The sequence below is a fragment of the Salvia splendens genome, chromosome 11, assembly GCF_004379255.2.
Source record: "Salvia splendens isolate huo1 chromosome 11, SspV2, whole genome shotgun sequence".
Lineage (NCBI taxonomy): Eukaryota > Viridiplantae > Streptophyta > Magnoliopsida > Lamiales > Lamiaceae > Salvia > Salvia splendens.
The window spans coordinates 29,349,972-29,376,681 of record NC_056042.1 but is presented as its reverse complement, the minus strand read 5'-3'; the positions used below and the strand labels follow the sequence as shown (position 1 = coordinate 29,376,681).

Here is a 26,710-nt window from a genome sequence, read left to right as displayed (position 1 = left end):
GCATTATTAGCTGTATTGGTTGGAGATTGCTTTGATTGTATACCTATTGTTGGAGTAATTTATTTGAGTTTAAATCAAAAGATAAAGATTTGTGTCTCTTGTTCCACCATAATATATTTTGTATTTGTGGCTGAAATAAAATGGCAAACAATATAGTAAAGGAGGTATAGAAGTGGAGTGATATATGACAAGTAATGAAGTCCACATGGTAGAATCAAAAAAAGAGAAATGGGATAAGAAAGGACTCCACATAAATATAAAGTGAAAGTAAAAAGCTTCCAACTTAGAAAGAAAAAGAAGTGAGACTCTCATTTTTATAAAGAAAAGGAGAAAAGGGATGAGTTGCAATTGCAACCATAAAACACATGAAATAATCCTATTTTTAACAAGTACTATGGTGTTTCTCCTTTTGTTGATGGAATGCATCAAGTTAATTCAATTCAAGTTTCAGCTTTGATGAATTTACTATATAAATGTGACAGTAAGTAAGTTGAGCAAGTCTTTTCATTGCTAAATAGCTACAAGATTAATAAAATCAAGAGTATGCATACTAAGCATCTAGGTGACCCGTTGTATATTAGATTAGAAGCGTTTTACCAACAGATTCGTTTAAGTATTGTTGTTGTTATATTTTTCCAAGTTAATATGCCAAAACAGGAAGAAAGTTGCTGCAGTAAGGGAGGACTTGATTGAACAAATATATAAAAGGAGAATATAGGTGAAAATAAAAAAGGAAAACAAGAAAGTTGAGAGAAAAGATATCATGATACTCTCTCTATCTGATCATTTTTCAAAATTTACTTCATTTTTTCTTCTTATATGGACCCCTTCTCTTTAATCAAATTGTCTCTTACCAAAAAGCTGTATTCTTTTTTGTTGAGGTGACTCCAATAAATCGCAAAGAAAATATTTTATGGTTTAGTCAAAATCAAGATAAAAATTGGATGGTGATTTAAAGCAAGAAAGTTTATAATAAATTCGAATATTGAATATTCTATGATGATCCAATTTCTACATGTAAATACAAAGTTAGAAGAACAAACAAATTGTGTTTGCTGGTGCTACTTAATTAACATGACAATTTTTGTCCTACTTTCTTCATTTCTTGTTTCAATCAGATTCCCCCCCTAATTACATTATAGATGGTAATAAGCACATGGGTTGCACGGGATTAGGCCATCCACCATAGGAATAGTCTAGCAATAGCCCAACCATAACCTAGCCACAAACTCCTTTTGCCACTTCATCAGCACTAAAAATCCTCATACCACATCATCAAAACAAGCAAATAGCCCAGCCATAGCCTAGCCACATCACTAATAACAATTATATAAAAATGAAATAATTAACAATCACATAATATACGGAATTTAATTTACGAGACATATACGGGAAACATTAATAATACAATTAAAATTTTAAAAAGTACAATAATTTTAAAAAGTACAATAATTAAAAAAAATTACAATAATTTAAAAAAAAGTACAATAATTCACTCCTCGTCTCCGTCGTCGCTGTCGCCACCCTCGCCTCCGCCTCCGTCGCCACCATCGCCGCCGCCTCCGTCGCCACCGTGGCCGCCGCCTCTACTCCCGTCGGTCTCCCTCCGTGCCGCCTCCAACTCGTCCTGCATGCTCATGAGCAATGTTTGAAGCAAACTCTTCTCCATGGGGTCCACCGCCGCCCGCCATTCGGCCATCGTCTTGACCATCTGAGCGCGCGTTTGTTGAGGCGCGAAGAATTTGAGATCCGCTAGGGATTGGCCAAGGGGGGATGCCGACTGGACCTCCTGGGAACCCCCGGCGACCCCCCTCGCCTCCCGTTGAGCCCGCTTGTGCCCAACCAGGCGAGTTTGGCGAGCGAACGAACGAGGGATCGGGACCTCCTGGGCCGTCACGGGGAGGTAATGGGAACCACCGCTGCTGCCGCTGTAATCACCGGTATAGTTCAGTCGTTGCTTCTTCGGCCAACCAGCGTCGACACCTACTCGGAACTTCTCGGAGTCGTTCTGCACAAGATAGCAGTTCCAGTAGGTGAACTCCTTATACAACCCGGGCTGGGGGAAGGCTTTCTCCGCTATCCTCCTGCAGTCTTCCTCCGTTTGGCCACTGCTCTGCATGCGGAGTGCGTTGGCGTACAAACCCGAAAATCTGGAGACGGCAGCCTGATTCAGTCCCAACCCTTCCGGCAATCCTCCCCGTTGTGTGGCCTCCCCTCCGGGCAAAATGTCTGGTAGGCTGCTGCTATCTTGCCCCACAAGTTGACGATCCTCTGGTTGTTCGAAGCGAGAGGATCAGCGCAAACACTGACTCATGCCTTGCACAGCACGACGTTCTCAGCGTCCGTCCACCTCCTCCGGACCTGGCTATCCTTACCCGGCTGCGACGACTCGCCCTTCTTCTTCCCCTTGCCCTTTTTCTTTGGGGCGCCCCGCACTACTCCCCCCGCGGGAACGGGAATTTCCGGAACACCGAGCATATTAATCCCCAACTCCTCCAAGAAGAAAGTCTCAAATTGCGTTGAACTGCGTCTCCGTTGAGGTCGAAGTGTGCGAAGAAGCAGTAGAAAAATCAAAACTGGGGCGATAGATGTTTTCATCCCCTGGTGTCCCCGGTACCCCCCCTGTCGGGGGTTGCACCGCCGGTACCCACCCTGTCGTCCCCTGCGTCGGGGGCTGCATCGTCGTCCCCCCCAGGCATCATCTGCATCCCGGGTGCCCACCCCGGCATCATATGCACACCGGGCTGCATCCCCGGTACCCCCTGCCACGCCGACATACTCCCCCCAACTGCCATCCCGGGTATCATCCCCTGCCAAGGGTACATGTTGTAGTACACTGGCATCGGACCCCATCCACCTCCCACGGGTACCGGGGGAGTTTGAGACCCAGTCGTCACTGGAGTACCTTCGTTGGTGTTCTCTATTTCTCGGTGTTGATCTTGTACATAAATTAAGATAAAGAGAGTACTCGTTAAAACAAGTGGTGCGAATGAAAATGACGTGCAAACCGCGTATATATAGTGTTTCGAAAAAAAAATCGTCTAGGCGATGCGCTAGGCGATCCAGACGCTGCAATAGCGCCGAGCGGATCGCCCAGCGCATCGCCTAGCGCCACGAAATCGCCGAGCGTTAGGCGGTTTTTAATTTCGGAAATGGCTGGGCGGTTGCAATGTACCGCCTAGCGTCAGCGCTCAGCTAGGCGGTGCGCTAGGCGCCATTGCGGATGGCCTTAGAATGATTAAGAAAACATAGGGTTTGAAAAGCATTCACATATTTCAAAGACATTGTTATTGTCTTGTTGAAAAAGATGGTTTTAGCCCATCCAACGTTGAGGAAATGTCTATCTCTTCTCTCTCTTATTTTAGTGTACCTTCTAGAGTTGTAATTATCACATCTGCATTTATTTCCTACATTTCCTAGAAGATTTCTAGGATCTTTGTCTGTAATTGAGCAAATTACATAAGAACCTTAATTCTTATTTATATTTTTCTGTAGCAATTAGATTTGTTAGTAAAAACCAATCTTGATTTAGCTTTTAGCACGAGTTGTGGGGTTGGTGTGACAGGCTTATAGGGGGAAAAATTAAGGAATAAGATGTGGGTATGGTCTACATCACTTCCTTTTTCAAGCTCACTTTTTATTCTTTTTCAATCTTTCTTCAATTGAATTATGTCTGCTCAGATTCTGCTGCATAGCTGTAACAAATCTTATTTTGCTCTTGAAGTGCGGATTGGTAAAAGAGCGTGTGCAATTGATATATGACAAACCCCTAGGTCCAGCAGATTCGCTAGATCACTGGGTCTACGAGATAGTGAGACCTTCAGAATTCGGTCGTTGGACACACACTTTTCCCGCTTCAAAACCTCAACCCACTACACTATTAGCTAGTATAGGGAAGTAAAGGATCGATCCCACGAGGACGGATGAGTTAGCATGCATTTGGAGGGTTTTGGGAGGGTTTGGCTGCTGTCACGCAACAAGTGGGTCGAGAATTTTAAACTACTGGGCACGAGAATTAAAAACACTCAAGTACTAACTAACTACTAGACCTAGTAAACAATAAGAACACGTACGCATGCATGATTCGAGACTTGAAATTAACTGCAGAGAGTTTATCAAACTACTGGGTCAAGTAAAAAAGTTTCCTAAAACGGTGAGACAATAAAGCAAGAAAAAGCAGTGTGACAGATTCCCGGTTTAGCTACTATGACAGGTAAAGCTGCAAAAGCAAACAAACAACTGATCTGGATCTAACTACCAACGATCTTCATCTTCTTCAGCAAATAAACATGAACATGAACATGAACGAAACAGAGCATCACAAGCAGAGCAACCTCAGATCGAATGTCAAACATTATGATTAAGCAGAAAACTATCAGATCTAAGCTACCAGGTCAAGTAAATCGAAAGCAACAGACATAGTCATGCAGATCCAACAAGTACGTATCAGATTCATCACTCGAAACCACAATCTACTCCAGATCCAACCGATCCAAACTCAACAACACCCAAATCCATATCCATCCACTCCGATTCAAACAATTCCTCAACAAACAAACTCATATTCAACCAACCTCAACTCCAATTAAACAGTCAATTGCGAAAAGCATCCAAAATAAGTAAAACCAAAGTAAAACAGAAAATAGAAACTGTCATAACCACGGAAATAAGGTTCAAACACAAAAGCAGTCGCCAAGCTCCCGGCAAGGAAGTTCATGGCGAGAATAAACGACAGAAAATAAAGACAGATTGTATCTTCGCCCTCGTGAGGACGGTGTTACACCACAGAGACTAACTATCGCCAAGCCTGCCCAGAATCTCCCATCGGTGCCAAGTGCGTGTGAAGTGAGCTAAGACTAGAAAATGAAACTAAGGAGACTAAGAGTGAAAGATAAAAAGTGATGAAAGAGACTCTTTTCTTCAAAAGGGGGCGTCCCTTTATATAGGCACGGATCCCTAGGGCACTCCTTCTTCATAATTTGTCTTTTTTGCCATTGATCCTTATACTTGCTCCTTACTCTATTTTTTGTATTTTGCCAGCGTTTCTTTTCATTTCCTCGGTCTGGTAAATTGCTGGCGTTTTTCACCTCCTTTTCCTCTGCCCCTAATAATTTATATGCGTTTCCTGGGTTCGGCAGATTTTACACGCACCTGAACTTACAAACATTTATTAGTTCACTGAATTTACAAAATTTAACCCCATAACCAATACATGAAATGAGCTTTATCCGCTCTCTTCATTGAGTTCATCTCACACTTAAAGCAACACCTATTTAGCTTATAAAATTGTCACTAGTAAGTTTGCAGCCTTTGAAATATGTTTTTTAAAGCTCACATTTTGGCAGCTTTATTTATCTTGTTCAGCTAGTTAGTGATTCTGTAATGCATTGCCAACTCTCAAATGATGGTGCCATGTCCCATTTTTAGGGCTGGCAAAATGAATATGATAATGATACTAATTAATGCAACAGTTCCCATCTCATTATTCAAGTAATTTGTTTGCATCATACACTTTACCTTGAGAAATTGTTAGTCATGAATGAAATGCTACTTACCTAAACCTGTGGGCATGGCAAAACTCATTATCCAATTACAAATTGTTCTAATAATGACAACACTTTTTTAATTTCAAGAAAATAGCAAACAAACAATTGGAAAATTGACCTAGTGTATTTTTTTATACCGACGAAAAATCTGACATATATTCGCTATACGTCAACTAAGTTGCGCTTCATTGAGTAGAGTTATTATTTCAACAATTATTGAAACTTTTCGAAAACCAAAATCGGGTGCTGACCCTTAATTTTAAACCTATTTCTTCAGAGTTGGTACAGTATTGATTAAGTTATGAATCACGATTATTTTATATTACTTTGCTTAAAAAGGTAGGCCGACTGAGATCATCAGAAACCATATAGTATGTAGCTTTTTATTTTAATTTAGTTAACATTATTTTAACTTACTGTATGACCATAGGTGTTCTCTATAAGGTTGGACAGAGGAATATGTGTCTTGTTCTTTCATGCCAAAGAAGCTTGCTACATAAGAATCTGATTTTAGAAGAAATTTGGGGACAAAAGAAGCTTTACTTGTCTTTATCTATTTTTTCTCTTCAACATAGAAATCAGAAATAATGTGAAGCTTCTGCTTCATTCAATCTCCCTCTTTATCTCTGGTTATCTTCTTCCTCAGGTATGTACATTACTTATAAAATAAACTAACTATTTTAGTTTGTGTATGCAATTAACTAGACACAGCTGCACAATCTTGAAGAAGTCATTTTTCATTCCAGACTTGGGTTTTCATATAATTCATAGTAGCAAAAAAAGAGAAGTGCATATTAGTGGTTTCAGATTTATGCATAAATTTCAGTTTGATGTTGATGTATATATAGTATGATGGCCATTTCTGCTGCTTTTAATGGGTAAAAGAAACATGTATTTCATTGTTTATTAACAGAAGAGGAAAGGAAGGGTATGAACGAGTTGAACAGTGGAAGAGCAAAGCAAATGCCATGGAACAATGTGTACAGTAGTAGTGAGTCTCTTGACAAGGAATTCCATGGAAAAGCTTGGGATCATCCATGAATGCCATTTCTTTCGGGTTCGTGGCAACGGCCATCTTGATTTCGATGTTTCTCATTATGGCTATTTTCGAGCATCTATTCAGACCGTCTTCCCAGCAAGACTCTTCTACGCAGACGGAATCAACACAAATGCACAAGCTTGAGCCCCCTCATCACCCAGTAAGCACCATTCTTCTTCTTCTTCTTCTTCATAGTCAACAACTGAGAGCGAGATTGTAATTCTTGCATGTGGATGTCAGGTACAGACATCATATGCATCAGATTTCTCAGTGGTGATGCCAGGACAGCAGTATCCTAGCTTTATTGCTCAACCTGCTCCTCTGCCAAGGGAAGGAGAGTGATTTGGCTCTCCCACTCTCTCTCTCATCCAACCAACCAATAAAGCTTACTTCAGTTTGGCATCTTTTGTACACACCACTTGATTTAATGGCTTACAAATTTTGATTGCACCACACAAATTCAGCAACTTCTAATTGTATGCAACAAACTTATACAAACAAACCATCTTACATAAGTAGTATCAAAAAAATGCGAGCTGCCAACACATAAATTTACTTTATACTCTTGCAGCATACTTTCCTACTCGACTAGGGAACCATTCCCACAATGTTTATGTAGATAGCCTGATTTTGGAATCTACATAAAACAACCATATTGATACAAGGATTACGAAGACAGGGACAAGTAACATCTCAAGTTCAAAATGGATGCGCTTCCCCCAGCTTCAAATCTTCTACTCTACGGAACTTTGTGGCTCGTCATCTGTGAGGTCTCGATGTGGATACAGCCGCTCTGATATAACAACCGTCCATTTCAATGTCATTGGTCGACTTCTAAGTTATTATACAAATCTTATTCCAGTTCATCATCATCGTCAGGTTGAATGGCAGTAAGTAACGAATACTTGACCCTAAGTGAGATCTTCCCCTTTTCAATTACAAGTCTTGCTCCTGAAACAACCCAATAGCCAGGCGGTTCCTGTGGCCCTCTTGTCATCTCTGTCGTATCAACAAACTTCAAGAGTTTGGGAGTTTGGGTGGGAACAGGAGGGCCCCCGGGGTACACAGCAGAATTAATATTCACATCAGCCGGCTGGGGAGGTGGTTTCTGGACTGCTGTGAAGTGATGACTAATTAGAGTTGAAATAAGTCCAGATTTACGTGTCAACCCAGGGGATCCATCCCATTCTGGATACTTAACTGAAACAGCTCCTTTAACAGTCGAGAAACGTAAACAGAGGAAAAGAACCTTCTTAAATCCATAATTCCCAACCTGCAATTGTGCTCCAGTGACTATGGAAAGTTCATCTTCAGTTTCAACAGGAGCCGTACATACATGGGAAAAGTTTTTCCATTGTACTTTCTCGTAATATCTCCGATCATATGATTCCTGGCGAAAATTGCCACTTGGGTCATCCTCAAGTTGGAATATATTTGGAAGAGAGGAGAGGTGTTGCAAGTGAATAGCCAAGCGGTTGCTTCTTTTACCTTCAAGATACAATCTCAGACCAGTTACAGGTCGTTTACCCACATCAACCTGAAATAATAGTTAAGATGGAAATAGCAGTTGTTAAATTACAGGGGAGCACATAAGGAAAATCATTTTTGGGCAGAAGAAGACAGTCGGTAACCATTAAGCATGCTGAACATACTACTTGACCCAATCCTTAATAGGGTCCCTAAGTATTTCATCACATTATATTTTCAGTTGCAACTTGCAAGGAAAAAGTAATTGGAAATCATTCCCAGTTCGGAGGATTATCTTGGCCTCTTTGGAGGATTGTTCTTCTTTTATATTTATTGAATCCCAGTTCTTGTTTTACTTCCGCCTTTCACTCCATATCAATTTGGTGCGGCGAACGTGGATCGCATCATGGTGAACACTCAGAGCACTGAAGAACGTCTTGACAGATTGGAGAAGGCGGTCGCGAACATCAAAGTGCAAATGAGCACATTCGAAGCCCGGATCTCTAACTGTATCAATGATGCCTTGGCACCATTCTTGCAGGATGTGCAGTCTCGTGGCTTCATTCGGGAGCGCAGGCAACAGATCGCATTCACTTTAGATGATCAACCTTTATCTCACACCAACAATACCAAGTCCCACAACTTCAACACTGAGCCAACGCCTCCCCTACTTCCTCTTGCACCTAATCCTCCCCCAACCAGCCCCCTTGTGCAGGAGATACAACCAGTCCAGCAACCAGTGGCTCTCCCATGTTTGGATGCACCATCCATCCCTGCAAATCAGCATCTCCATAAGTTGCCCATCACCCAACCTAATGTTGCACTTTCACCATCCATTTCACAATCAAAACTGCTTGCACTCTCTCCGACCCTCACTGTACGTCCAGTTGGGGCAGGCCATCTCTCTTCACTCATGTTTTCCTCTCCCAATTCCACATGTGCATTCAGTGAAGCTAGTTGTAGGCGTATGACAACCAAACACCTTGAGTATGAATGGCTACTTGCAAGCCCAACAACAAGGATATCCAAGCAATGCATTAATGTTGTTGGTCATTCTCTATTGTTTGGCAATCTGGATTCTCTTCGAAAGCACGAGTACGAGCCTCCACCAATCAAAGCAATGTGTTTATGTTTCAACTCCAGCCTTGTGGGCAAGGCTGTTTTGACAGCGAGGCAATTGATAGAGATCAAGCTAATGATCTCCATTATCTCTTGAGATTATTTTCATTATTATGGAGATTGTTGAAGATTACAATTGATAGAGATCAAGCTAATGATCTCCATTATCTCTTGAGATTATTTTCATTATTGTGGAGATTGTTGAAAGGTTACTTTAAATGTTGAGGATTTGTTTCTTTGTTTATCTATAGGTTGATCCTTATAAATAGCTCCTCTTTAGAAGAGCTAGATATCCCGGAAAATAAAGTGTATTAGGACGGTATCAACCGTAGGCCTCTTCGGAGGATTATCTTGGCCTCTTTGGAGGATTGTTCTTCTTTTATATTTATTGAATCCCAGTTCTTGTTTTACTTCCGCCTTTCACTCCATATCACAACACTTTGCTTAATTCATGTTCTAATTACCACTGCAGGTGAGAATCAACAGTTTTGTGATGAGAGGATCGTAACTTCTGACCTTTAACTGTATCTTTCCCATTAAATGCAATTTACACTGCATAATATAGATAGGCTACCAGTGGCACAAACTCAAAGTCTCACTGAACTAGAGGCAGAAATAATTAGGAAAAAGAAGCTTTACCGCTGTGGCATTTATAAAAAGTTTCGGGCCCATAAGACTAAACTGCAGGGAGGTTGTGTTTTGCTGTCTTCGCTGAGGACCAAGAGGAAGATCACTGAATACAGGTGCCCATTGCCTAGGAAGCTGGAACTCTAGAAACTGATGGAGTTCTTCTATTGGTGGCTTATCTGCACACAAAAAGTTTGTTCTTAAAAAATGAAGAAGAAGATGATGAAAAATGCTTCAGACGAGCTATACTGCCACACATGAAGATGCACTAAAACATGTCAGGTTGCCAGAAGTTTTTCATAGTGAGAGTCCTAATACATGATGCTGTGATATGATGTTGTGATACGAATCACACATCGATTCCACATGGAGGTGTGGAATAGCATACAAGTGGGAGTCAACCATTTATCTTTGACATAGTTTTGGGTTAAGTGAGAGCTCCCTAACTTATATGCTTACCAATTGGTGCGTGAATGTGGATAGGGACGGCCTACATAAAGGGGCTACCAAGGGGTGCTACTGAAAATGTGGGCCCAAGGGGTACCAAATGGATTGTGGGCCAGTGGCTTTGGGTTTGCCACCCAGTGTGTGCCATCCGTGGACATCCGCTTTGAAAGAGGGATACAAATCCCACATTGATTCCACATGAAAGTGAGGAATAGCATACGAGTGGGGGAGTCAATCCTTTACCTTTGACCATGGTTTTGGGTTAAGTAAGGGTTCCCTAACTATATGCTTATCATGCTGCCCCCATGCCCCACAAAAAGAAACAGAGAAACATTCCAAGGAGACTTTATTTCCTCTTAGAGTAACTATAATTGAAATTTTAAAAAAATAAAAGCATAATAGATCACTCACAACGCAAATAAAGATTAATTGCATGACTCAAATAGCCACTTCCTGAAACACCATTTAGTAGGGATGTTATTGGGATAAAGGACATAGAAATAACATCAGGCTCCTTTAAAACTGTTTGCAGCCACTCCTGATGGTTCAAATTTGTGCTATCACTTCCACCTCTCCTTTTGCACATGCTAACAATATCCTATCATTCAGCAAAATGTAAAGTAAAAAATATATTTCTGTACAGACTAAAAGTAAAGCAAAAAACTAGAGGTTGCGGCATGAAAGATTAAAAGTGTACATCTTTATATGCATACGAACTTGACGTGCCAGTATCTGCAAACCTGAGCCGTGTCCGTGTCTCCTTGGTTTCAAACTGAAGGAGAAAAAATAATATATGAAACAAAAAAACATACGAGTAAACAAAGAGTATGGATCAATCAACGAAACTAGACAATAATGGAGAAATTATCTATCACCTAAGCAACAAGAGTCAAAGCGATCCAATGACTTTTCTTGGTATGGGTAATATAAACCATCCATCAGAAACAGTGCCATGAAGGAAAATAAATAAAACCAAACCAACTGGGTGTGACAATTTAATGATAAGAATTCATATTACAATCTTTAAGAGAGAAAAAGGAAATAAGAAACTTCAATCAATGGAACTATGCAAGAGTACATGCACTGAAAAGGTAGGGATACCCAGATACATAATCTGAATGCTTAAGACACCGATTATATTGAATAACCAAAGACACTATTTAGAGGTCAACATAAACCTAATAACCTATTAAGGGAAGGACCAGCACATTCACGAGGATGGATGCCATAGAGATAGACCGGTTACAATTGATGCTGCTTGATAGACAGTAACGAAGAGCTATTGCAGTGATGTTCACTCTATGATATTGCCGCGTAAATTAGAAAGGTAATAAGCATCAAGCTTCCTATATACTCCTTCAGATGAAAACTAATTTAGCCAAGAAACATCAATTCAGGAACTGTACTTAAATTAATTTATTTCTTAATCCTCATAGCATTTCATCAGTGTCAGCTGAAATGTACTGATGTGAATCAAATTTACATTGTTATTCCCATAACTTTACATGATTTATATAGTTTGATGCTTGCAAAAGTGTGTTTTATGGTGTAGGAAGAGGAGTAAAATGGTGAAACAAAGAAGGAAGCTCGGAGGGTGAAAAGCTGTGCAGAAAGCTCTCAAAAGTGGCCACCCGGCCGGGTTAATTTCATGCCCAAAAATACCACCCGGCCGGGTGATTTTCGCGAGGCATGGGAAGTCAGGAGGGGTCGAATTTATGTCACCCGGCCGGGTTAATTTTATGTCTAAAAATACTACCCGGCCGGGTGGATGAATTATAACTGCACTATTGCAGTTGAGGGCAGCGGTTTCCCTTCCCGAGAAAAAAAAGGAGTGGACGGCTGGGAGTAAAAGAAAAAGGACAAAGGAGAAAAAGAGGGGAGAGAAGAAAGGGGACGTGATGGATAGCATGTGTGATTGAATCAAATTGAGTAAATCAAGAAAGGGGAGGTGACGTTTTTGCAAAAGGCAATTAAGATTGAACAAAAATTGAGGAAAAGTGGTTGACTTGGGTGGCGACGAATTCAGAGAAGTTTCGGCCATTATTCCGACGATCCGTCTCCATATTCCAATTCCACTCAACGAGAGCATGCTTCCTACGGTTTTTGTTGCATATTTCACCATGTTTTTAGGCTAAGCTCTCATTGTTGCTCCAAGTTGTAATCTAGGCTTGTACGGATGTTTTTACACCATTAATTTCATATGTTTGTGTCCAACAATGTGCTTAATTTTATTCACTATGTTTTTGGCTATGGATGTAGTGATGTTAATTCCTTTGCTATCGTCTCTTTAACATAGCTTAGGATTGATTGATTGTTGGATTGCTATCGAATTAGAACTGTTCAGGGGATAAATTGATAGTGGATTAAGTAGGAGTTTATAGTAGAGGATCTTTTATTCCCGCGCTTCCGCAGGAATTTAATATCTTTGAAAATTAATTCATGGAACAAGTGTTCAGCTGACTGTGAATTATACGTCACAAACATGTTCAGTGTACGTGATTAGGTTGATGTTTTAATCCCTCCGTATGTTTCATTATTAAAGGTGTAGAATAATACAAGCCTCGTGAGCAACTTGGAGTGACGTCTTTCTCCTATTTGAAAAGTTTCCCTTAGTTAACTTGTAGTTGCATTTTTGTCATCAACTTTTAGAAATCAAAATCTACAAAACAAATCATCTTTTAGTATGTCTTTTCTTTGTTTTAGAATTAAATAATCAATTCCTTCCCTGTGGATCGACACTCGAAATATTACAATCGACACTGTGTTCTTGCAGTATTGCTGTAATATTAGAGTTAATTAATTAAACTTGTGTGATTATACACTTGATAATTGAACTCGATTTTTACACATCAAGTTTTGGCGCCGTTGCCGGGGAAGGCAATAGATTGTTTAACTTCTAGTTTGTGTTTTGTTTTATTTTTATTTGATCTTTCTCTTATTTTTGTAGGTACTCATTTCGTGTTCTTGGAGGTGATAGCCATCTACCGCGTCTGGACTTGAAGACGAAGGAGTATATTTTCTAGGTGACATCTTTTTATCTCTTAGTTAGATAGTTTAGTTTTCACTTAAGCACACACATTTTATAGTACTTACCCCGAAGTTGTCGAGAGGTCTCGCTTTCGGTAATAGGAAATATTTTGTGCTTGTGCTTGGTGTATTTTCTGTTGTATAGGTAAAAAAAAAAAAAAAAAAGTGAATGCACACGCGATCACAGGGTACACCACCGTTTGGACTACTCTGTTATCAAAGAAGAAGTAAGGTCAGAGGTTCAGAGTTTGAGATATTCCCGGACTATTCGAGTCCATTCAGAAGTAACCGACTCTTTGGTGAAGAAAGGGATCAGGATTCAGACGGTGAATCAATGGCAGATCACAATGAGATTCCACCACCCGTGGTGAGGTTTGGCGACACTCTGAGATCGGGAATTGAGTACCCAGGGGAGTGTGCCTACGCAAACGACAACGTCAACATTCCACCTCACTACATTAGTTTGGTGAATGGAGGAAACCTTTTCCACGGACGGGATGAGGAAGATCCGGTGAGCCACCTCAATGCCTTTTATGAGCTGACAAACTCGCATAGACCTCCAAATGTGGAGCATCATCGGATTAAGAGGGCCCTATTTCCATTCTCGTTGAGGGAGAACGCAAGAGCGTGGTATGACTCACTCCCGGGCTACAACATAGCAACGTTCCAAGAGTTGAAGACGTTGTTCCTCTTGGAATACAATTCTCCTATGAAGATTGAGAAGTTGAGAGATGAGATCACTTCATTCCGACAGAAGTATGACGAGTCTTTCGCGGAAGCCTGGAAGAGATTCACGGAGTTGATAAGGAAATGCCCAAGTCACGGACTAGCTCCGGGGCATGACCTTTTGAAATTCTACAAGGGACTCAACAGTGAAGGCACGGGATTGGTGACCGCAGGTTCGAATGGGAACCTAGATGATCTAACTCACGATGAGGTGAGGGCTTTGTTTCAAAGGCTGGCCAACAATCAACGGAATTGGCACAATCCAAGGCGAGGGGCTGATAGAGCGGGAGATACATTTGGTGCTACCAAGGATGCGGAAAGAGTGACCGCAATTGAGGCTCAACTGGCGGACATTAGCACTCAAATGTCGTCGATGACAAAGGCAGTTAAATCTCTTCAACTGACTCCTCAACCCCAAGCTGTGACGGTGATGAGATGTGGGTTGTGCCAAGGCGGGCATCATACTGATCAGTGCCCAAGTCTTCAAGGACCACCTGTGGAAGATGTGAACTATATTGGCAACAATCGCCAAGGGTTCAATCAAGGCAACCAATACAACAATCAGCAAAATTGGAGGCCTCAACAAACGGGATGGAATCAGGCTGGTCCTAGCAACAACTCGGGAAATCAATGGAGGAACAACACTCAACCGCCGGGTTATGAGAAGAAGCCAACCGTCGAGGATCAGTTGGGGCAGATTCTCTCTTTCATGACTAAGAGTCAAAAGGAGAACGAAAATTTCAAGGAAAGGACGGTGGAAAAGTTTGGGCAGATGGATGCAACAATGAGGAATCTTGAGACGCAGATAGGGCAGCTTGTCACGGCATCACACACGAGGATTCCTAACACCATCCCGAGCAATACCGTACCTAATCCGAGAGGCAATGAACAGTGTAAGGCAGTGGTCTTGAGAAGTGGTCGTGAGTTGGATTCGACACCATCAATGGACGGCCAAGGTACTTCCGGCATCTCACACGCAGGGGCGGATGAGATGTTAGGCTTGCATTCCTCGCACGCAGGGGCGGACGAGGCATGTAAGGGAAGTCCCGCGTTGGTGCAGGGTGCCCAACATGGTCAAGAACAGGCTGCATCCGGCAACAAGGAAAATGGTGTAGAATCCGAGTTAAGCGAGAAGTTTTTGGCAGAAAAGAAGGGAAAGCAGAAAGTAGAGATGAGATCAAATGGACAGCTGATGACAAGTCCGGCATTAGACCCGAAAAGCAAGTTCAACTTCCCTGATCACATTCCTCCTCCACCATATCCACCGAAGAGGAAGAAGAGAGCTCCAAAGGAGAAAAGCTTCGAGTGGATGATGAACGTGATTCGAAAAGTGAATGTGGATGTATCGTTGGTGGACCTCTTCACTAATTTCCCCAAGTTCTCCAAGTTCTTTAAGGACATGATGGCAAACAAGGAGAAACTTCAAGACGAGGGAATAGTGGCATTGAGCATGAATTGCTCACAATTGATTTCGGGAATGATGCCCATGAAGAAGAGGGATCCGGGAAGTTGTGTGATTCCTTGTGAGATAGGCAACACAATTTTCACCAAATGTCTATTGGATCAAGGATCGGGGATCTCACTGATGGCATTGAAAACAGCACGTGCCATTGGACTGGAGAACAGAATGGAGCCCATCGACATTGCTCTACAACTGGCTGATCATTCCATTGTGAAGCCCACTGGAATAGTAGAGGATGTCTTGGTCAAGGTAGACAAGTTCGTCATCCCCGTTGATTTCATAGTATTGGATATGCCCGAGGACAAAGAGGTGCCAATTCTGTTTGGCAGACCGTTTCTTGCCACAGGGGACGTGTTGCTAGGAGCAAAGGACAACTCGGTCACGTTTAGAATTAATGGTGAGCAAGTGACCATTAATGTGGAGAAAGCGATGAAGCATCCTAGTGATGCAAAAGCGTGCTTTAGAGTTGATGTCCTCGACAAGTGTATCTTTGACAAGATGCGTTGCTCGGCAAGTATAGAAGGAAGCGTTTATGATAAGGGGAGCTTGGAAAGAGACTTTGGTTCGACAATTAAAGTTGATTTTGATTTTGATGAAAGTGAGGATGCTCAAATTGATCAACCAAGTCTAGAGAATGAATGTGTGGTGGATACTTTCGTGGCGGATGTGCAGCCCTCAATTGAAGTACCACCAAAGCTAGAATTGAAGCCACTCCCGACAAATCTGAAATACGCATTCCTTGGTGAGGATGAATCTTTACCGGTTGTGATATCGGCGATGTTGAATGATGAAGAGGAATTGAAGTTGATAGAGCTACTGAAGTCACACAAGAAAGCTCTAGGTTGGTCCATTGCCGACATCAAAGGAATTAGCCCCGCAATATGCATGCATAAAATCTTGATGGAAGATGGAGCTAAGCCGGTAAGAGAGAGACAAAGGAGGTTGAACCCACTTATGCAGGAAGTGGTTGAAAAAGAAGTGAAGAAATTGCTGAAATATGGGATGATCTATCCCATTTCCGATAGTGAGTGGGTTAGCCCGGTACAATGTGTACCAAAGAAAGGGGGAATAACCGTGACCGTCAATGAGAAGAATGAGGTTTTGGCAACTCGATTGGTGAACTCATGGAGAGTTTGCATGGATTATAGAAAGTTGAATACGGCGACGAGAAAAGATCACTTCCCGTTGCCATTTCTGGATCAGTTGCTCGACAGGATTGCGGGTTATTCCCACTATTGCTTCTTAGACGGATACTCGGGGTACAATCAGATTGCAATTGCCCCGGAAGATCAAGAAAAGACGACATTCACATGTCCTATTGGAACTTATGCCTTCCGCCGGATGCCTTTTGGTTTGTGTAATGCACCGGCTACATTCCAACGATGCATGATGGCAATTTTTTCCGATATGAATGAAGACATCATGGAGATCTTCATGGATGATTTCTCCGTCTTTGGATCCTCATTTGACTTTTGCTTAGAAAACCTTAGACGGGTCCTACAAAGATGTGAGGAGTCAAATCTCGTGCTAAATTGGGAAAAGTGTCAATTTATGGTCAAGGAGGGCATAGTGTTGGGACACAAGGTGTCGGAGTTGGGGTTGGAGATGGATAAGGCGAAGATTGATGTGATCTCGAAGTTACCTCCCCCAACGAATGTGAAGGGCATCCGTAGTTTCCTTGGTCATGCGGGATTCTACCGACGGTTTATAAAAGATTTTTCAAAGATTGCAAAGCCACTTTGCAACTTGCTTGAAAAGGATGCCAAGTTCGTCTTTGATGGGAAATGCCTTGAGGCATTTGAATTGTTGAAGAAAAAGTTAGTCGAAGCTCCTATTATTATCACACCCGACTGGTCAAAGCCGTTTGAGCTGATGTGTGATGCTTCGGACTATGCTGTGGGGGCCGTTCTAGGCCAAAGGAGAGACAAAGTTCTACACGCCGTCTACTATGCTAGCAAAGTACTCAACGAAGCTCAACTGAATTACACCACGACAGAGAAGGAAATGCTAGCAGTAGTGTATGCTTTCGAGAAGTTTCGTGCTTACTTACTTGGCACGAAGGTGGTAGTGTTTACGGATCATTCGGCTATCAAGTACTTGATGAACAAGAAAGATGCAAAGCCTCGGTTGGTGAGGTGGATCCTTTTACTACAAGAGTTTGATGTGGAAATCAAAGACAAAAAGGGGACCGAGAATTTGGTAGCCGATCATCTGTCTAGATTAGAAGGATTGGAAGAGACGGAAGATGAAAGAAAGAAAAGGATAAATGAGAAATTTCCCGACGAGCAAGTGTTGCAAGTGGAGGCTCGGGAAACATATGTGCCGTGGTTTGCCAATTTGGCGAACTACCTTGTCACGGGCATTATACCAGAAGGGTTGTCTTCTAATCAAAAGAAGAAATTTTTGAGTGACACCCGCACGTATGTTTGGGAAGATCCGTTTCTCTTCCGCATTTGTAGTGATGGAGTTATTCGAAGGTGCGTTGGAGAGCATGAGCACCTTCAGATTTTGTCTGCATGCCATGATTCGTTGTATGGCGACCACTTTGGAGCACGACGAACGGCTTTTAAAGTGCTTCAGTCCGGATTCTTTTGGCCATCGATCTTCAAGGATGCAAAAGCTTATGTAGAGAGATGTGACAGTTGCCAAAGAACCGGTAATATCTCGTGGAGAAATGAAATGCCGATGAATAACATTCACGAGGTAGAACTATTTGATGTTTGGGGAATAGACTTCATGGGACCGTTTCCCAAGTCTAATGGGCAGCAATACATTCTCGTTGCTGTTGACTATGTTTCTAAGTGGGTAGAGGCAGTGGCCTCGGCAACCAATGATGCCAAAGTGGTGTTGAAGTTTATCAAAAATCACATCTTTAACCGCTTTGGGACACCACGAGCTATTATCAGTGATGGAGGAACTCATTTTTGCAATAAATTGTTTGAAAACCTCCTAGGAAAGTATGGTGTCCAGCACAAGGTTGCTACCCCTTATCATCCCCAAACAAGTGGTCAAGTTGAAGTCTCCAATCGTGAGATAAAGCGGGTGCTTGAGAAAGTTGTAAGGCCGTCTCGGAAGGATTGGGCTCAAAAGTTAGATGATGCTTTGTGGGCATATCGAACGGCGTACAAGACCCCGATTGGAACTTCGCCATACAAATTGGTCTTTGGGAAGGCTTGCCATTTGCCGGTAGAGCTTGAGCATAAAGCTTTTTGGGCTTTGCAAAAACTCAATTTGGATTATGATGCTGCAGCCGAGAAGAGGATGTGCGACATGAACGAGATGGATGAGTTTAGGCTCCGTGCATATGAGAGCGTTGACCTCTATAAGGAGCGGGCTAAGAAGATTCACGATGCAGCCATTAAGCCTCGTCAATTCCATGAGGGACAACTGGTCCTTTTGTACAACTCTCGGCTTAAACTGTTTCCGGGCAAGCTCAAGTCTAGATGGTGGGGTCCTTATGTGGTGCACAAGTTATACCCCTATGGTGCTGTGGATGTTCGGGATCAGAAGAATGGTAGCATTTGGAAGGTGAATGGCCAACGTTTGAAGGCCTATGTTGGAGTTGAAGGAGGCATGGAGACAGAGGAAGTGACTACACTAGTGGACTCAAGAGTGTAGATCAAGAATGAAGAAGGTCGAGCCAACGACTATAAACAAAGGCGCTGATTGGGAGGCAACCCAAGTTTTTTTTTTCTTTTATTTTTGATTTCATATGTTGGAGGTTTTGTTTGCTCAATTCTTTCCTCCAACATTTATTTTGAATTGAGTGTTTCTTTTTGTGTGTTTTGTTTTTGTTTGTTGTTTGTGTAGGAGCAACATGGAGAAAGGGCTTACATTGGAGCTTATGAGAGAGTACACCTACAATTGGAGATACACCCGCCCTCCCACCCGAATGCACTATGGACGTCACGCCAAGTTTGGGGGAGTTCTCTTTCCCTTTACTTTTAATGTTCTTCTTTGCATGCATTGGGGACAATGATGCATTCAAGTTTGGGGGGGTTGATTTATGCATGATGCATGTTTGTTGGGTGTATTTTATGCTAAATGTGTTTTGAATCATGTATTTGACGGGTGCATGTTAGATCTTCGGCTTTCTGGTTGGGAAATCTTGCTTGATTTTATTTGAACTTTGAAGCTTAGGATGAATGGAATGGGTGCATGAATTTATTTGAAAGAGCATGTCATGATTACTTCCGATTTCTCGAGTTGAGGAGAGTATGAAAATCGCATGTCTTGTGGAAATTATTTTGGGTTGATTTGCTTTATCGAGTGAAGTGCTTGCGTTCATTTGTGTCAACGATTTGGGAGGATAAGGCACTAGGATGAACTCCATGGCCAAATGATCTCATGCCTAGTCCTACACATGATCCCCTAGAAGCCACTTTGAGCTTAATTTCCTATTATTTGTGTAAACACTTAGCCTATCACTTAGCCAATTAAATAAGCCTTATTTAGCCTCATCGAAAGACCTTGTTACTATTTGGGTGCTAAATACTAATTTGAGCTGGGTGGTTGAATGTTGAGTGTTGGGTGGTGTATTGCAAAAGTGTAGACATTTTTAGACTTAATGTAATGTATAAGTGAAAAGAATGAAGTTCTTAGAGAAAAAAAAAACAAAAAGAAAGAAAAAGACGACCTCCGAATTTGCAAGAGTCGAGGTCTTGTTTAGAGAAAAAATGAAAGAAGAAGAAAAAAAAGTTGTGAAATAAAGTAAGAGCTTCTATTTGTGTAATATGTAATCTTGTCTAGATTTGATCTCAAGTTTGGGGGAGTGAGAGTTGGTTGTATTATTTTGTTGTTTGATCTTTGGAAGGAAGTTGTAGGAGGGAAGAATTTGGCACTCAAATGTGTAGCCTTTGAGCTCATTATCCATATTTATCCTACCTCATCCCTAGCCCCATTACAACCTTGAATTAAGACCTTGGACCTTTTTGTTGATGCTTGTGGATGCTTTGTAAATAACTTGGTAGAGTTAATGAAGTTTGATTTGAAATCCGTGAGTCTATGTGGTAAATAATGCTTGACGAGTCAATGATGACGGTTTGAGTTGTTTGATCACATGTTTGGACTTACTTTGAAATGCACCTTGACTTGAAGTTCTAAGTTGATAAGTGATGGTTCATGAGAGTGGGAAATCTTGATTGAAATTGTTGGGGGTCTCGACTTTGTCATTCATGTCACTACGTGATTCATTCTTATAAAAAAAACTTCTGAAAAAAACTTTTGTGAGTTGAGCTTCAAAGTGTTGTGTTTTATATGATCTTGCCCGAGGACGAGCAAGTAAATAAGTTTGGGGGTATTTGATGTGAATCAAATTTACATTGTTATTCCCATAACTTTACATGATTTATATAGTTTGATGCTTGCAAAAGTGTGTTTTATGGTGTAGGAAGAGGAGTAAAATGGTGAAACAAAGAAGGAAGCTCGGAGGGTGAAAAGCTGTGCAGAAAGCTCTCAAAAGTGGCCACCCGGCCGGGTTAATTTCATGCCCAAAAATACCACCCGGCCGGGTGATTTTCGCGAGGCATGGGAAGTCAGGAGGGGTCGAATTTATGTCACCCGGCCGGGTTAATTTTATGTCTAAAAATACTACCCGGCCGGGTGGATGAATTATAACTGCACTATTGCAGTTGAGGGCAGCGGTTTCCCTTCCCGAGAAAAAAAAGGAGTGGACGGCTGGGAGTAAAAGAAAAAGGACAAAGGAGAAAAAGAGGGGAGAGAAGAAAGGGGACGTGATGGATAGCATGTGTGATTGAATCAAATTGAGTAAATCAAGAAAGGGGAGGTGACGTTTTTGCAGAAGGCAATTAAGATTGAACAAAAATTGAGGAAAAGTGGTTGACTTGGGTGGCGACGAATTCAGAGAAGTTTCGGCCATTATTCCGACGATCCGTCTCCATATTCCAATTCCACTCAACGAGAGCATGCTTCCTACGGTTTTTGTTGCATATTTCACCATGTTTTTAGGCTAAGCTCTCATTGTTGCTCCAAGTTGTAATCTAGGCTTGTACGGATGTTTTTACACCATTAATTTCATATGTTTGTGTCCAACAATGTGCTTAATTTTATTCACTATGTTTTTGGCTATGGATGTAGTGATGTTAATTCCTTTGCTATCGTCTCTTTAACATAGCTTAGGATTGATTGATTGTTGGATTGCTATCGAATTAGAACTGTTCAGGGGATAAATTGATAGTGGATTAAGTAGGAGTTTATAGTAGAGGATCTTTTATTCCCGCGCTTCCGCAGGAATTTAATATCTTTGAAAATTAATTCATGGAACAAGTGTTCAGCTGACTGTGAATTATACGTCACAAACATGTTCAGTGTACGTGATTAGGTTGATGTTTTAATCCCTCCGTATGTTTCATTATTAAAGGTGTAGAATAATACAAGCCTCGTGAGCAACTTGGAGTGACGTCTTTCTCCTATTTGAAAAGTTTCCCTTAGTTAACTTGTAGTTGCATTTTGTCATCAACTTTTAGAAATCAAAATCTACAAAACAAATCATCTTTTAGTATGTCTTTTCTTTGTTTTAGAATTAAATAATCAATTCCTTCCCTGTGGATCGACACTCGAAATATTACAATCGACACTGTGTTCTTGCAGTATTGCTGTAATATTAGAGTTAATTAATTAAACTTGTGTGATTATACACTTGATAATTGAACTCGATTTTTACATGTACCCAATATGAATCACATAAATATATGTAAGGTTTAAGTTATTGCACCAAAATTTCACACCAAATGCAAATTCAATGTGAAAACTTTCACAAATATAACACCACTTTCGATTTTGGTTTAGTTTAAGCATGCTTTCTGGTGGTCAGATTTGACGTGGCCAACCTCTTTTCATGCGGACATGTATTCCAAGGTATGTATATGAACAGAAAATAAAAATGTTGGGCACATCAGATGATCATCAAAAAATGACCATGCTTAATTTGCACCAAAATTTTTTAAAAAAAAGCAAAAAAAAAGTGGAGTTAAAGTTGTGAAGTTTGAAAGTAGTGCCGAGTATGCAATTTGATATTAAGGTAGTTTTTTCACTACACGGTTAGTTTAGAATTGGATATTTTCGTAGATTATAAGTGAAAAACTAAACTGGTTCAAACCTTCTCAGACTGGTATACTTGCTCGGAACCCAGTTCATTTTGTCCATTTGCATCTAAGAACCTCTTATCTGCCATCACCTTCAATCTCTTATGCACATCAGCAGGTTGAAGTGATGAGGAATGCTGCTGTTTCATGTAAATTACATCCTTCCCGCCCATCTTTACACCCACAATGATGTGAGTCCCAAACTTGCTAATAAACCTAGCAAATGGGAGTTCAGCAACAGTAGTATCATTTACAAATAACTGCAACACTAAAAATGAACAGGTAACGTAAATGTTATTAGTATTTGGTATCTCAGAAATGACTACTTAATCTTAATATAGCTGAACAACACCTGCTAGAACTACTACCTTGTTAAAGCAGAACTAATGAGCTGGCAAATGAGTAAAATCAAGTACTGACCTATAACTAATAGTCACTCTCTATTTGCTTCAGAGTTTGGGTGTACTTTAAGTACCCTGCAAATTACTAGACGAAGGAACAAATCCATAACTATAAAGGAGATAAGATGCATGCTCAAAATTGTCAGATGAATGGCCGGGTGTTCAGTTCGTGTTATCCTAGCAAAAGTAGAAAATAAAACCAGAAAGTAGGACTTCGCCACATGTCAGGAACTCAGTATTCATGTCTTAAATCTTCATGGAAAATCTCTTGCGTGATTTTGTTATGATTTAAATGGGTCTGTATTGTTGTTGACTCCAACCACTACCCCTCCTTTAAGTAGACGTTATATATTGTAGATAAAAGGATAATAATGAATTTACTAGAGACTTCTTATGCATTTAGACATTAGAAAAAAAAACAGGCGTAGGCATGCAAGCATCCTAGACACAGATAGGTCAGGAGAGATTCAAGCAATAGAATGTATAGTTTACTAAAGTCTTTTAAAGAAGGTAACCCCAAGGCATACCTTGCCAACGCTGCAGGCTCCCATGATGATGGAACTTCTCTCTTCACATGATCCTTGAGCACCATCTGAGACTTTTCTAGTGCAACCGTATACAGTGTTATAAACATACCATCAAAAGCAAGAGTTTTGGTGTATGCTGCGTCTTTCTGCCAACAACCAGAAAACTCAAACATTGCATTGAAGAGCCCTGAAGGAATTTTTCCCGTCAATGACAGCTCTTGATTTAATTGCTCTGACATCTGGGGGAATGTGAAGGTATGGGTTATTTTTTGATACACTCGAACATAAATACAGTTAGGGGTGGGTAGGTACGTATAAAATTTTCGGTATGACCAATTTCCATACCGATGCGGTACCTCATTTTTGGTATATACAGTACCAAAGTTCGGTATACCGTACTTTTACAGTATACCTTACTTTCAACATCAATGAAAATAGATAATTTGAGTTTTTAAAATATTATTTATATTTTATTTTAAAAAATGTATATATTACATATATTTTATTCATAATTATATTTATATTTCACAATAAATTTTATAATTTTAAAAATATATAAAATATATTTTATACTATTAAATTTATATTTTACGGTACATACCGAACTTCGGTATGAAGCGATATACCGCGGTATAGGAAAATTCATACCGTTACCTTACCGAAAGATTTCGGTAAGGTATTATACCGTACCGAAAATCACGGTATACCAAAAGTTCAGTATATTCGATATTTTTTCGGTACGATAAGGCCGGTATTTCAGTATAAGCTGAACAGTGAACAGTGAACTTCATGACTTAAGTGTTAGCAAAGAACCACACAATGGATGATATGACTCAAAGCTAGATAAGTGTATCACACATTCGCACATCTTCAACAGCCAAATAACTGACATTTCAGAGCTCAAATCACAAAATTCTCTATAGAAAGGGCCAAATCAATTCAGTGCATCTATAACACAAATTTATATATACTGAACAAACAAAAAAATAAGAATGTAAGCAACCTGCTGGAAAGTCAGAACATCAGAACGAAATCGTGTCCGCTCTCCTTTATCGCATTTGATTGATTTTGAAACACCAGCAACTGAGGTTCCACCTGGAAGAATAATCTCCCGACACTGATCCTCATTAATCTCCATCATATGTGAATCTCCCTTACAATACTTTAGTCTAAGATCCAAGGAAATATCATATCCACGACCAATCGACTGAATAGCCACCTTAGCTGCTTCTACAGCAGGAAGCTTAAGCGCCATCTTTCACACACTCGCTTTCTTATCGCAAAACCCACATACCTCTACTTAACTTGATCCGTTTCACAGTCAAAATTAAGCAAGTAATTAAACAAATCCGAATCGCAACTACAGCTTCTCAAAAACTTGCAGGGGTTATATACTAATTTCTTGGATCAACTGAAAGCAAAGAACGAATTGTAACCTCCCAAGTTAAGCTCCAAACTCCCATGACCAAACCTTCCAGTATCAACCTGGAATTTCTCAACCACGCACGATTCAGCTCGAAACTCCCAACGAAGTTTGACTACGCAGTAACACATACATACATATCTAAATATATTTTGTTTCTTATTTGAGCACGATTTCCATAACAAGATATTATTTCACAAGCTCTGTGATTATTGCTCAACAGTTTTCGAGCATCCAGGTCTAGGACAGCGAAAATCAGAGTCAAAAAGAAATTTAGCTATTCCACTGGAACAACGTAGGGGATTCGGCACAGCATACCTTTTTTTCAAAAAAAAAAGGAAAAGAAAATCAACACTGCGAGCTACAAAATTGGCGATTCAAAACCTAGCTAGCTTGAGTTCCTCGGTAAGCAAACCTTGAAACCCTAGATTTTCGCAGTGAGGTTAAACTGAAGCTCAGATCTAGAGGAAGACGGGAGCTTCTTCAACATAATACAGGTGTACGATTATCCGTATTTGGGTTGGACATAATTACATTAGGCCATCCATAGGAATAGCCCAGCAATAGTCCAGCCATAACCTAGCCACGGCCACATCATCAGCACTAAAAATCCTCCTGCCACATCATAAATAGCCCAGCCATAGCCTAGCCACATCATAAATAGCCCAGCCACATCAATAGTCACGTCACTAATAACAATTATATAAAATGACATAATTAACAATCACACAATATACGGAATTTAATTTACGAGACATATACGGGAAACATTAATAATACTATCCACATCACTATTAGCAAATATATACAAAATAAAATAATTAACAATCACACAATATACGGAATTAAATTTACGCCACAAAAACGAGAAAATTCACTAATATTAGTAAAATTTAAAAAGGACATTAATTAAAAAAAATTACATAATTAAAAAAAAACTAACGCCGTGCAGTCCTCCGCGCCCATAACTCTTCAATTAAATCCTTTTGGAGTCGAATATGAGCCTCCATTTGGTGCATCCCCACCACTACCACCACTACCACCGGCGTTACTCATTTCTAGGTGTTGATCTTGTACAGAAATTAAGATAGAGAGAGTACTCGTTAATACAAATGGTGCGAATGAAAATGACATGCAAGTCGCGTATATATAGTGTTTTGGAAAAAAAAAAAATTCGCACTAGGCGGTGCGCTGGGCGATCCGGACGCTGCAATAGCGCCTAGCGCCGCGGAACCGCATAGCGCTAGGCGGTTTTTTTTCGCGAAATCCGCTAGGCGGCTGCAATAGATCACCTAGCGCACCGCCTAGCGCCGGCGCTCGGCTAGGCGGTGCGCTAGGCGCTATCGTGGATGCTCTTATGCTTTATTATTAGCACTAATTGAGTTATGCATATTTAAATTTTGAACTGTATTGGAATGAAATTATTTAGATATTGTTTCATTTATAAATTTAAAATGCTTCAAAATGAGTACAGTGGTTAAACTGTTTAGGATCAATTTAATTTTTACATCCAACATTGTTTTTTTAAATGTGACTCAAAAAGTTTTGAGCCCATTGAATTAGGGGTGATCAAGTATTTTATTACCCAATTCAAACTAAATCGAAATTCAAGTTTTCGTTTAAATTTTGGTTCGTCTCAAATTCAAATTTTGAAAAATTTCATATATTTGGATCAATTTTAACTGAATGTTTTTATAACAGAAAAAAATTTTTTTGAGGAAACAATGAAAGTATTTAACGATACAATCCAAAATAAAGATCAAAACATAAAAATGAGGAAACATAAAGGAGTTACG

The 26,710-nt window shown here is 40.5% G+C and overlaps 1 protein-coding gene, 1 long non-coding RNA gene and 1 other non-coding gene across 7 annotated transcripts; 1 reads left to right on the top strand and 2 right to left on the bottom strand.

Moving 5' to 3' along the window:
* Positions 1 to 5,861: 5,861 nt before the first annotated feature.
* On the top strand, positions 5,862 to 7,038 carry LOC121755363. Of its 3 annotated transcripts, none has more exons than XR_006040699.1 (3): positions 5,862 to 5,885; positions 5,977 to 6,745; positions 6,826 to 7,038. It is a non-coding gene; the product is annotated as an uncharacterized LOC121755363 (long non-coding RNA). The 3 variants fall into 3 exon arrangements; XR_006040698.1 differs by lacking the exon at positions 5,862 to 5,885 and having other exon boundaries at positions 5,952 to 6,192; positions 6,460 to 6,745; XR_006040697.1 differs by lacking the exon at positions 5,862 to 5,885 and having other exon boundaries at positions 5,895 to 6,745.
* Positions 7,009 to 25,419, bottom strand: LOC121755288 (MACPF domain-containing protein At4g24290-like). Of its 3 annotated transcripts, none has more exons than XM_042150587.1 (8): positions 25,330 to 25,408; positions 24,495 to 25,232; positions 23,492 to 23,730; positions 22,578 to 22,779; positions 10,943 to 11,017; positions 10,657 to 10,843; positions 9,811 to 9,977; positions 7,009 to 8,122 (listed from the first exon to the last, which is right to left on the bottom strand). In XM_042150587.1, exons 2-8 carry the CDS (start codon positions 24,744 to 24,746, stop codon positions 7,439 to 7,441), a joined length of 1,806 nt encoding a protein of 601 aa, XP_042006521.1. In that variant the 5' UTR covers positions 24,747 to 25,232; positions 25,330 to 25,408; the 3' UTR covers positions 7,009 to 7,438. The 3 variants fall into 3 exon arrangements, with proteins under 3 accessions (XP_042006521.1, XP_042006520.1, XP_042006522.1); XM_042150588.1 differs by having other exon boundaries at positions 7,834 to 7,975; positions 8,074 to 8,122; positions 24,495 to 25,419; XM_042150586.1 differs by having other exon boundaries at positions 24,495 to 25,419.
* LOC121756639 lies at positions 13,994 to 14,100 on the bottom strand. The gene has a single exon (XR_006041018.1). It is a non-coding gene; the product is annotated as a small nucleolar RNA R71 (small nucleolar RNA).
* Positions 25,420 to 26,710: the final 1,291 nt, after the last annotated feature.

Bases quoted from the DNA above. Each gene is read 5' to 3' on its own strand.
- LOC121755288 (XM_042150586.1), bottom strand. From the start codon at position 24,746: ATGGCGCTTAAGCTTCCTGCTGTAGAAGCAGCTAAGGTGGCTATTCAG. The intron at 23,731-24,494 runs GTTGCTTACATT...ACATTCCCCCAG, and splicing joins ATGTTCTGACTTTCCAGCAG to ATGTCAGAGCAATTAAATCA. The intron at 22,780-23,491 runs GTATGCCTTGGG...CCCATTTGCTAG, and splicing joins GAGCCTGCAGCGTTGGCAAG to GTTTATTAGCAAGTTTGGGA.